At 42.9% G+C, this 12,216-nt stretch overlaps 1 protein-coding gene across 1 annotated transcript in view; it reads left to right on the plus strand.

Annotated features, from left to right (window-relative positions):
• kcnh1b (potassium voltage-gated channel, subfamily H (eag-related), member 1b) overlaps positions 1-12,216 on the plus strand; it is a 115,052-nt gene continuing 102,836 nt past the window's right edge. The window contains 4 exon segments of the mRNA XM_053337629.1: positions 1-73; positions 7,318-7,441; positions 9,964-10,070; positions 12,087-12,215. Coding sequence (XP_053193604.1) covers positions 1-73; positions 7,318-7,441; positions 9,964-10,070; positions 12,087-12,215 — 433 coding nt within the window.

Consider the following 12,216-nt stretch of genomic DNA (forward strand, 5'->3'; position numbering starts at 1 on the left):
ATGGCGGGAGGACGGCGGGGTCTCGTGGCCCCTCAGAACACGTTCCTGGAGAACATCGTGCGCCGGTCCAACGGTAGGATCCGGTCCGGTGCCGCTCGGTTTGTCCGCGTGAATGTAAAATACGGTGTTTAACGGATTTAACGGGGCTGTGTGTTTGGTGAGGAGCGTCTCGGTAACGGTAACGGTCATACCTCAGTGTTTACAGCAGGACGTTCCCCTCCAAATGAAACATTACAATAAACATAAAATATGTTAATTTTAAAGCTGTGGAGCATATTTAGATGAATTTAAGCTAAATCCCTTCTGCTCTATTCAGCTTCTTATAGTCTGTACAGGCAACGTTTGCATTCAGATATAAAAAATACATATTCTAATTGAAAAGAAAGTGATGAGATCCTTAACGTCCTGTTTACTATTCAGCCTCCTAATGTTAGTTAATCAAGCTGTGCTCTTAAAGTCAAATTAAAAAAGAAGTTAATATATTCAGGATTTAAAGTAGCTCTACTTTCATTTAACCACTATTTCTGTCTGATTATAAGATATGAATATCCTCACTCTACGTTTCACTTGATTTAAATCATTGGTCATCAGAAAGTTAACCAGCACATATTAGATTTAACTGTTAATCCTGATAGAAGTGGCTCTACTTTATTATTATTATTTTATTAAAGCTATTATTTCCATCATTTTATAGGCTGTGAATTCCCTTCCTTACATCTGAGGGTAAATTTAAATCAATAACAACATAGAGAAAGTTAATCATCAATAATCCTTCAAGTCATTTATCACATAAATAAATAAATAGAGTTTTAGTGGACCTGTTTCATTGTCCAGTGTGAGCGTGTGCTGCTTTTACTCTGCTCTGTTTAAATGAGACTTTAATACAGTTTTGTTTTTAAGACGTTTAAAAGCATCACCTGGACTCTGCAAAAAAAAAAGTTGGATTTTTGTACAAAATTAAAGTATTTTCTGTTATTTTAAAAATGAAATGGTTAATCAATAGGTTAAGAAGGTAAAGTTTGCTGCAACCCTTTAAACCTTCCTTGTCTGTATTAGTGTTTTAAACATAATTCAGTATTAAACATTTACATCAACTAGACTCAAAGGAAACATTCTTATAACCAACCAATAAAACTAAAATGTCCTAGGAGTTAAAAGAACCTCAGAGGAACGTTAAGGGAACGTTAAAGGAACGTTAAAGGAACATTTAGTGTCTGCTGGGTTTTAATCTAAAGATGAGTCTTAATCACAGCTGTACATTTGTGGTATTATAGATAAATGGGGAATAAGGAAGTGAAACAATGAAGCAGAAGCAGTCAGAGGTAAAAAATAAACCTTTTCCTGCAACGTGCATTTAAATATTACACTGTAAAAAATAAAAGAAGGAAATATTACTGTAAAAAGTAAAACACCAAGCAGAGTCAGACTTACAATAATAATAATTACAAAGTGCTTTACTATAAAACAATGAAACAAATGCGATAATAAGCTGTGGGGTTAGGGTAGGGGTGTGTGTGTGTGTGTGTGTGTTTGTGAGACTGAAACGTCACATATTTCCTTCAGCTCTTGTTTCTCACTGCTTCAAACTGTTTCTGCTCCTTTAACCACTTTTCTTTTCAACTTTTTCAGTTTGGACATTATCACATAGACAGACAGGTACAGACCAGTGTTTCCACATTATGTTGTGTACATGTATTTACCCCCCTCCCCCCCATTCCATACCCCCATACCCCATCCCACCCCTCCCATTTATCCATTGACCTGTGTTATAATACATATATACACTCATACACACCAGATCTGACTCGACTTCCTGTTAAATTCTGTATGTATTGGTACATTTTCTGGCTTTTGGCCGTCTGTAGGGCTTCATGAATCTCTGAACTAGAGTAGAGAAGTCTTTATTGTCATTTTACATGTACGACGAAATTGAGAGCAATCCTTATATGTTTAAATAGTGCTTATACAAGATAACATAACTATAAAAAATAAATATTTAGTGCTAAAACTAAATTATTGCACAATTTCCTTTTATATTGCAAAAAAGAAGTGTTATTGCAAAGATAATACCATTAAACAACTCTACAAACGCCTTAAAATGACCATAAAGTTGAAGAATAAGCGTTAAAAAAACCTCCAAAATGATAAATCAGCCGATATTTATTATTTACACCTAAACATTTTAATAAATGTATAACACGTGGATATTTAAATGTGATTTTTAAGCACTTGTGACAACGATACGAGACGTTTAAGATGTATGACGCTATAAAAGTTAATTTGTCGGCGCTCTCTGGTGGTCAAACTCTGTATTACGTATCAGTCTACACATACGTTGATATGACACAGCTGAGAGGAAAGAGAGAGAAAACTAATAAAAGAGAGAGAAAAGGTCGAGAAGAGAGAGAGAAAACAGAGAGAAGAGAGAGAACAGTGAGAGAAAAGGTCGAGAAGAGAGAGAAAAGCGAAATAAAAGAGAGAGAGAGAAGGGACTGAGAAAAGACAGAAAACAGAGAAAGCGAAATAAAAGAGAGAAAACAACAAAAGAGAGAGAACAGCAAGATAAAAGACAGAGAGAAGAGAGAGAGACAACTGAGATAAGACATGGCTGATAGGAAAGAGAAAGTAGAGAAAGAAAAGAGACCAGTGAGAGAAAAGAGAGAGAGAAGGGACAAAGACAAATAAAAGAGATAACAGCAAGAGAGTAAATTGTCTGAAGTCTGCTCGGAAGCCAATAGTTTCGGATCTGGGCAGCGCCATCTTGAAAATTTCAGGTGCATGCTGGGAAAAATAAAAACACAGGTTCTACTTATATGGGCATGAGGCGGGGCCATGGGCGGGGCTGGGAGGTTGCTATGGTTACGAGGGCTGGATCTCGAGGACATTGGTCAATCAACCTGTCAATCAGGACGTAGCCACGCCCTAATGCATACCCTGCTTTATCGTCACATATAAAATCAGGGAGGCCAAAATGTCCCAAATGAACATCATACTGCATTGAAGAAGGCTTTAAACTAGCAATTGAGACCATAAACACATTTTGAAAACGTTTACTGAGGTTAGAAATCAAGTGAGAAGTTGGTGAATTCTCCATTGACTTGTATAGAGACGGTCACCCCCTGGTGGCCTTTTGATAGAATGCAGCTCTAAGTTACTTCTCCATTGACTTGTATAGAGACGGTCGCCCCCTGGTGGCCTTTTGATAGAATGCAGCTCTAAGTTACTTCCTGGTTGGCCTCATTTCAGAGGACCAGAACTCCCCGCCTGGTTTTAACAGACCAGATCATTTTCACATCAGCAGTTAACGAGTTCTGTGCTAATAAATAAAATATGAAATGATGATTTAATCTGGATGATAAATTTATAAACATCACATTCAGCCGACTGGACCACATTCACTCATTTAATTAAACAATGAATCCAACCGTAAATCCTGCAAACCCGCCGGCGACCCCTAGAGGCTGCAGAGTGCATCGCACCGCACAATTAGGTCATCGTCTGTCCCGACGGGAAGGAAATGATGAGGAGTCGTCTTCCTCTTCCTCTTCCTCTTCCTCTTCCTCATGTTTGTCATTTTTAATCTCAGCGCCACGAGAGGAAAGAAAGAGAGAAGGAGGGAGGAAGGACAGAAGGAAGACAGGAAGGAAGGAAGGAAGGAACAGTCAAAACAGACAGGGTCAATTTGACCCGGGAGAACAACACAAAGTTTATATGAGGAAAGGAAAGAAGGAAGGAAGGGAGGAAGAAGGAAGGAAGGAAAGGAGAGAGAAAGGAAGGGAGGACAGACTGGTCAATTTGACGCGGGAGGACGACAGGAAGTTTAAAAATATTTTTTTCTATTATTCCAGGTTTATATATTAAACCTGGAATATATATATATATTTTTATATATATAAAAATGGTCCAGTGGGCTGAATGTGACGTTTATGCTTTATATTATGGGCTTAAAACTGCCTTGAAATGTAAAATAACAGGATTTTAAACATGCAATTCAAAACGCCATTAATCGTGATTGACTATGGAAATTATGCGATTAATCTCGATTAAAAAAATTAATCGTTTGACAGCCCTAATAAAAACTAATGAACATTTCAAACCTATAATAACCAGAAAATCCAGATTTAATGATAAATATTAACAGACACACAGTGTGTTCACATCATCCATCCATCACATAACATCTGTTTTACATCACAGCTATGTAGTTTTATTTATTTATTATTTATTTATTTTGGACTCGACGCAGGATTCAGTTTAAAATACAGAGAAATGTTCAAAGGTGATATTTGATGTTTGACTGTCTGCAGGTTTAAATTCATTCTGGCAGCTTCAAATGTAGGAGACATTAAAATAACCACTGATATAAAGACCCTCCTGTTGTCCTGGAGGGAAGGAGGGAGGGAGGAAGGGAGGGTGGAAAGGAGGATGGAAGGAAGGAAGGAGGAAGGAATGAAGGACAGAAGGAAGGGAGAAAGGAAAGGATGAAGGAAGGAGGGAAAGGAGGGAGGGAGGGAGGGAGGGAGGGAGGGAGAAAAGGAGGAAGGAAGGAAGGAAGGAAGGAAGGGAAAGGAGGAAGGAAGGAAGGAAGGATGGAAGGAAGGAGGAAGGAATGAAGGACACAAGGAAGGGAGAAAGGAAAGGATGAAGGAAGGACATAAGGAAGGCTGGATGGGAGGAAAGAATGACAGAAGGAAGGGAGAAAGGAAAGAACGAAGGTACAGTCAAAACAAACACGAGGGTTAAAGGTTCAGAGATAATAAATGTTGGTAAAATGATGAATCCATAAATCAGTTAAACTAGATTTAAAAGCAGCATCAGGGTTGTTAAAATGTACATTTAGTATTTTTGTTGGTTTTCTAGATAAATTCAGACTGAACTCAGCGGCAGCAAGACATCATGGAGGTTACGCCCAGTTCAATATAATCAATATATTAAAAAAAGATCAATAAGAGAGATTTGAAATGACATTTGACCCATTTTATACCAAAAGACTGAATGCTCCTGAACATGTCAAATGGTGTAACCACAAAATGTCAAATGGTGTAACCACAAAATGTCAAATGGTGTAACCACAAAAGAATGATAGATATTACATATTGTATCAGCTACAGTGTATTTAAGTGGACTTATACTGATATTGATCCTTCCTTCCTTCCTTCCTTACTTACTTACTTACTTACTTACTTACTTACTTACTCACTTACTTCCTTCCTTCCTTCCTTCCTTAACTTCTTCCTCCTTCCTTCCTTACCTTCTTCCTTCCTTCCTTCCTTACCTTCTTCCTTCCTTCCTTCCTACCTTCCTCCCTCCCTCCCTCCCTTCCTTCCTACCTTCCTCCCTTCTTTCTTGCCTCACTTCCATTCTTCCTTCCAAAGTTTTTATGGTTACACCACTTAGACATTTTTACCATAATCCTCTAATATATTCTCTCTAAATGGATTAAAAGCAGTGTATTTAACCTTCGTGTTGTCCTTCCGGGTCAAATTGACCCCATCTCTTCTTTCCTTCCTTCCTCCCTCTTTCTTTGCTCCCTCCTCCTCCCTCCCTCTTTCCTTCCACCTTTCCTTTCTCCCTTCTTTCTTTCCTCCTTCCTTCCTTCCTTCTTTCCTTCCTCCCTTCCTCTCTCTTCCTGACTCTGGATCAGTCGGTTCAAACGTCCAGCTGGCAAAACATTGAAATGAAACATGAATTATTAAGTGGATGATTAAACTCAGAGCTCAGAGACTATAAATGAGTCATGAATTAAATAAATCAGAGAACAAATTCATTTTGCTTTTCCTCTCGTGTCAGGAAACGAAAAGACGACACACTTTAACCTTCCTGTCGTCCTCCAGGGTCCTTCCTTCCTTCCTTCCTTCCTCCCTTCCTCTTTTCCTTTCTCCCTCCCTCCTTCCTTCCTTTCTCTCTCCCTCATTCCTTCCTTCCTCCCTCCTTTCCTTCCCTCCTTCCTTCTCTCTTTCTTTCCTCTCCATTACCTTCCTTTTTTCCTTTCTCCCTCCCTCCTTCCTTCCTCCCTCCCTTCCTTCCTTCCTTCCTCCCTCCTTTCCTTCCTTCCTTCCTTCTTCCTCCCTTCCTTCCTTGACTCGAGGACAACAGGAGGGTTAATATTAAAAACTTTTCATCCTTTTAAAATCGGAGCCTGAAGTTCAGCTGATGATTTAATTATTATAATATTAATATAATGATTTAATATAATATTATATATTATTATAATTATTTATTTATTATTTTAGAAGAATTTAAACATGATAAATAAAAATCAGCAGAGAAATAATAAAAGTTTATAGTAGTTTTATAGTTTTTAACACTATTATCAGTTTAGCTGTTATAAGCCAACACACACACACACACACACACACACACACACACACACACACACACACACACACACACACACACACCCTCCCTGTGATAAACTGGCGTGTCTGTGATTGGCTGTTTGTTGTTTGCAGGTAGAGAAGAACGATGATCACATGACCTGTTTCTGTGTTACGGCTGCATGATTACGGCTTAAACACAAATAAATAATCACATAGAGAACTTTATTAGGGAGGGAGGAAAGGAGGGAGGAAGGAAGGGAGGAAAGGAAAGGTGGAAGGAAGGCAGGAAAAGAAGGAAGGAAGGAAGGAAGAAGGAACTTTATTATTCTGAAGCTTTATGTGATGGAAGATAAACATCCTCAAGCTGAACTGATGAAGTTTAAAGTTTTCCTGCTGATGAGCTTTAACCTCCTGACACAAACTTCCTTTATATTATTATGTTATTTAACCCTCCTATTGTCCTCCAGTCAAGGAAGGGAGGAAGGAGGGAAGGGAGGAAGGAAGGAAAGGAGGGAGTAGGAAGGATGGAAGGGAGGAAAAGAGGAAGGTAGAGAGGAAAGGAAGGAGGGAGGGAGGATGGAAGGGAGGAAGAAGGAAGGAAGGAAAGGAGGGAGGAAGGTAGAGAGGAAGAAGGAAGGAAGGAAAGAAAAGGAGGAAAGAAGGGAGGGAGGAAGGAAGCAGGAAAGGAAGGAAGGACAGAAGGGAGGAAAGAAAGAACAGTCGAAACAGACGGGTTCAATTTGGTTTAGGAACGAGGTCGACAGGTCAAAGGTCGCAGGAGGTTAAAATCAAACTGACCTGAGAGGAAACGGAGATCAAACCTCCAACTGTAGCAACCCTTACCCAGCTGCAGCTCATCAGGGGTCAGAACTGTGACTGTGTTTATTAAAGCGTTAGTCCTGCAGCTGTAATCAGTATAAACAGTGTGACACACTGTGACACAGAGCGGACAGTAACGATCTACTTCCTGTTGTAACGATCTACTTCCTGTGGTCAGATACGAACTTCGTGCTGGGGAACGCTCAGATCGTGGACTGGCCCATCGTCTACAGCAACGACGGCTTCTGCAAACTGTCCGGTTACCATCGAGCCGAGGTCATGCAGAAGAGCAGCACCTGCAGGTAACTCCTTCATCACCTTCACCATCATCATCATCACCTTCATCATCACCTTCATCATCACCATCATCACTATCATCATCATCATCATTAGGCATGGGCCGGTATAAGATTCTGACGGTATGATAACCTTGGGTAAAAATATCACGGTTTCACGGTTTTATGATTACGGCTATAAAATGTGAAAGGAAATAAGGAAGGAAGGAAGGAAAGGAGGCAGAAAGGAAAGAAGGAAGGGAGGAAAGAAGACTGGAAGGAGGGAAGGATGGCAGGAAGGAAAGGAGGGAGGAAATAAGGAAGGAAGATAGGAAGGAGGAAGGGAGGGAGAAAGAAGGAAGGAAGGAAGGGAGGGAGAAAGGAAAGGAAGGACGGAGGAAAGGAAAGAAGGAGGGAGGAAGCAAAGGAAGGATGGAGGACGGTAGGAGGGAGGGAGGAAAAGAGGAAGGAAAGAAGGAAGGGAGAAAGGAAAGGAGTTCGGGGGTCTCGCCTCCTTCAGCCATCATACAGCCTGCAGAGCCACCTGCTTGTAACAGCAACCGGAGTACGGGAGGGGTTGTACTTCACGCTGCAACAGCCTGCAGAGCTACCTGCTTGTATCAGCAACCGGAATACGGGAGGGGTTGTACTTCACGCTGCAGCTGCACACGACCTGACGTCACAATAAAAAAAAACGCTTATACCGCAGGAACGGTGACTTTTCCATACCGTGGTAAACCTTGAAAACGGTAACCGGCCCATGCCTAATCATCATCATCATCATCATCATCATCATCATCATCATCATCATCATCATCATCATCATCATCATCATCATCATCATCATCACACTGCTGCTGCTGCTGTGAAGGCCCGATGATAGATCAGCTGTTTCCTGTTTCCTCCTTCCTCCCTTCCTTCTTTCCTCTGTCCTTCCTTTCTTCTTTCCTTTCCTCCCTCCTTCCTTCCCTCCCTCCTTCCTTCCTCCTTTCCTTCCTTCTTCCTTCTTTCCTTTCCTCCCTTCCTTCCTTCTTCCTTTCCTCCCTCCTTCAATCTCTCTTTTTTTCCTCTGTCCTCCTTTCCTACCTTCCTCCCTTCCTTCTTTCCTCTGTCCTTCCTTCCTTCTTTCCTTTCCTCCCTCCTTCCTTCCCCCTCCTTCCTTCCCTCCCTCCCTCCATCTTCCTTTCCTTCCTTCTTCCTTCTTTCCTTTCCTCCCTTCCTTCCTTCTTCCTTTCCTCCCTCCTTCAATCTCACTTTTTTTCCTCTGTCCTCCTTTCCTACGTTCCTACGTTCCTCCCTTCCTTCTTTCCTCTGTCCTTCCTTTCTTCCCTCCCTCCCTCCATCCTCCTTTCCTTCCTTCTTCCTTCTTTCCTTTCCTCCCTTCCTTCCTTCTTCCTTTCCTCACTCCTTCAATCTCTCTTTTTTTCCCTCTGTCCTCCTTTCCTACCTTCCTCCCTTCCTTCTTTCCTCTGTCCTTCCTTCCTTCTTTCCTTTCCTCCCTCCTTTCCTTCCCTCCCTCCTCCCCTCCCTCATTTTCTTCCCTCCCTCCTCCCTCCCTCCTTTCCTTCATTCCCTCCTTTCCTCCCTCCCTCCTCCTCTCTTTATTTCCTTCTGTCCTTCTTTCCTAATCATCATCATCATCATCATCATCATCATCGTCACACTGCTGCTGCTGCTGTGAAGGCCGATGATAGATCAGCTGTTTCCTGTTTCCTCCTTCCTCCCTTCCTTCTTTCCTCTGTCCTTCCTTTCTTCTTTCCTTTCCTCCCTCCTTCCTTCCTTCTTTTCCTTCCTTCTTCCTTCTTTCCTTTCCTTTCCTCCCTTCCTTCCTTCTCTTCTTCCTTTCCTCCCTCCTTCAATCTCACTTTTTTTCCTCTGTCCTCCTTTCCTACGTTCCTCCCTTCCTTCTTTCCTCTGTCCTTCCTTCCTTCTTTCCTTTCCTCCCTCCTTCCTTCCCTCCCTCCTCCCTCCCTCCTTTCCTTCATTCCCTCCTTTCCTCCCTCCCTCCTCCTCTCTTTATTTCCTTCTGTCCTTCTTTCCTAATCATCATCATCATCATCACACTGCTGCTGCTGCTGCTGTGAAGGCCGATAATAGATGCTGTTTCCTGTTTCCTCCTTCCTCCTTCCTTCTTTCCATTGTCCTTCCTTTCTTCTTTCCTTTCCTCCCTCCTTCCTTCCCTCCCTCCTTCCTTCCTCCTTTCCTTCCTTCTTCCTTCTTTCCTTTCCTCACTCCTTCAATCTCTCTTTTTTCCCTCTGTCCTCCTTTTCTACCTTCCTCCCTTCCTTCTTTCCTCTGTCCTTTCTTCCTTCTTTCCTTTCCTCCCTCCTTTCCTTCCCTCCCTCCTCCCCTCCCTCATTTTCTTCATTCCTTCCTTTCCTTCCTTCTTCCTTCCTCCCTTCCTTCTTTCCTCCCTCCCTCCTCCTCTCTTTATTTCATTCTGTCCTTCTTTCCTAATCATCATCATCATCATCATCATCACACTGCTGCTGCTGCTGTGAAGGCCGATGATAGATCAGCTGTTTCCTGTTTCCTGTTTCCTCCCACAGCTTCATGTACGGAGAGCTGACGGACAAAGAGATGACGGAGAAAGTTCGTCTGACCTTCGAGAACTACGAGATGAACTCGTTTGAGATTCTGATGTACAAGAACAACCGTGAGTTCCTTCTTTCCTTCCCTCCTTCTTTCCTTCCCTCCTTCCCCCATCCTTTCCTTCTTTCGTCCTTCTTTCCTTTCCTCCCTTCCTTCCTTCCCTCCCTCCTTCCTTCCTCCTTTCCTTCCTTCTTCCTTCCTCCCTTACTTCTTTCCTCCCTCAATCCTCCTCTCTTTATTTCCTCTGTCCTTCTTTCCTACCTTCCTCCCTCCTTACTCCCTCCTTTCCTTCCTTCTTCCTTCCTCCATCTTTGCTTCCTCCCTTCCTTCCTTCTTCCCTCCCTTCCTTCCTCCATCTTTCCTTCCTCCCTTCCTTCCTTGACTCGAGGACAACATTAACTTTATTTATTTATAACAAAGAGGTAACGAGAGCAGTGAGAGACGATGGTGGTGAACTCTCAGTCTGATCCTCTAGTCAAAAGCATCATTCTGGTTTCACTCTGGAAACAGGAAGTAGCAGCACAGATCTGAGCTGTGGTTGTTTCTATGAATGAAAAGCAGAAATACATCCGACTGTTTATCTCTCTCTCTGTCTCTCTCTCTGCCTCTCTGTCTCTGTCTCTGTCTCTGTCTCTCTCTCTCTCTCTCTCTCTCTCTCTGTCTCTGTCTCTCTCTGTCTCTGTGTGTCTCTCTCTCTGTCTCTCTCTCTCTTTGTCTCTCTCTCTCTTTGTCTCTCTGTCTCTCTGTCTCTGTCTCTCTCTCTCTCTCTCTCTCTGTCTCTCTGTCTCTGTCTCTGTCTCTGTCTCTCTCTCTCTCTCTCTCTCTCTCTCTCTCTCTCTGTCTCTGTCTCTGTCTCTCTCTGTCTCTGTGTGTCTCTCTCTCTGTCTCTCTCTCTCTTTGTCTCTCTCTCTCTCTCTCTCTTTGTCTCTCTGTCTCTCTCTCTCTCTCTCTGTCTCTCTCTCTCTCTCTCTCTCTCTCTCTCTCTGTCTCTCTCTCTGTCTCTCTCTCTCTCTTTGTCTCTCTCTCTCTCTCTCTCTCTCTCTGTCTCTCTCTCTCTCTCTCTCTCTCTCTCTCTCTCTGTCTCTCTCTCTGTCTCTCTCTCTCTGTGTCTCTCCCTCTCCATGTCTCTCTCTCTCCTCTCTCTCTCTCTCTCTCTCTCTCTCTCTCTCTCTCTCTCTCTCTCTCTCTCTCTCTCTCTCTCCTCTGTGTCTCTCTCTATGTCCTCTCTCTCTCTCTCTCTCTCTATGTCTCTCTCTCTCTCTCTCTCTCTCTGTCTCTCTCTCTCTCTCTCTCTGTCTCTCTCTCTCTCTCTCGCTGTCTCTCTCTCTCTCTCTCTCTCTGTGTGTGCTCTCTCTCTCTCTCTCTCTCTCTCTCTCCCTCTCTCTCTCTGTCTATCTCTCTCTCCTCTCTCTCTCTCTCTCTCTCTCTCTTTGTCTCTCTGTCTCTCTCTCTCTCTCTGAGTAAGGACCAGTCATCCTTGCAGACTCCTCCACCAGTCGGGGCTTTTTGGGGAACTAAACTTAGACCCTGGTTCCTCAGGTTGAAACGCAGGTGGTTCCTCAAAACGTCTCTGGGGAAAGTTTCTGTGGTTGAAACTCAGATTTAGACCCGTTTAACCTCACGAAGCAGCTGAGTTTCATGTTGTTAAGCTTCATGTTACGTTCTGGGTGTCCAAACCTCCGGTGCTTACGACAGATGACTTGCCTACATTACCCACAATGCCACTCTACCTGATTAAATCAACTTTAAACATTCAAATTATTTTATTAACCCTTCCCTCCTTCCTTCCTTCCTTCCCTCCCTCTTTCTTTCCTCCCTCCTTTCCTTCCCTCCTTCTCTCTTTCTTTCCTCCCTCCTTTCCTTCCTCCCTCCTTTCCTTCCTCCCTCCTTTCCTTCCTCCCTCCTTTACTTCCCTCCTTCCTTCCTCCTTTCCTTCCTTCCTCCCTATTCTAACCAACCAAACGAGGAGCTCTGATTTAACTTTACCTCCTAATATGATCGATATCATTTCATCATCATCATATATGGTCTGTATTTTTATTGTGCCCCCCCCCCCCCCCCCCCCTCTGTTTCACTGCAGGGATGCCCGTGTGGTTTTTCGTGAAGATCGCTCCGATCAGGAACGAGCAGGACAAAGTCGTCCTGTTTCTCTGCACCTTCAGTGACATCACCGCCTTCAAGCAGCCAATCGAGGACGACTCTTCAAAAGG

This window comes from Scomber japonicus, chromosome 2 (genome assembly GCF_027409825.1).
Source record: "Scomber japonicus isolate fScoJap1 chromosome 2, fScoJap1.pri, whole genome shotgun sequence".
Lineage (NCBI taxonomy): Eukaryota > Metazoa > Chordata > Actinopteri > Scombriformes > Scombridae > Scomber > Scomber japonicus.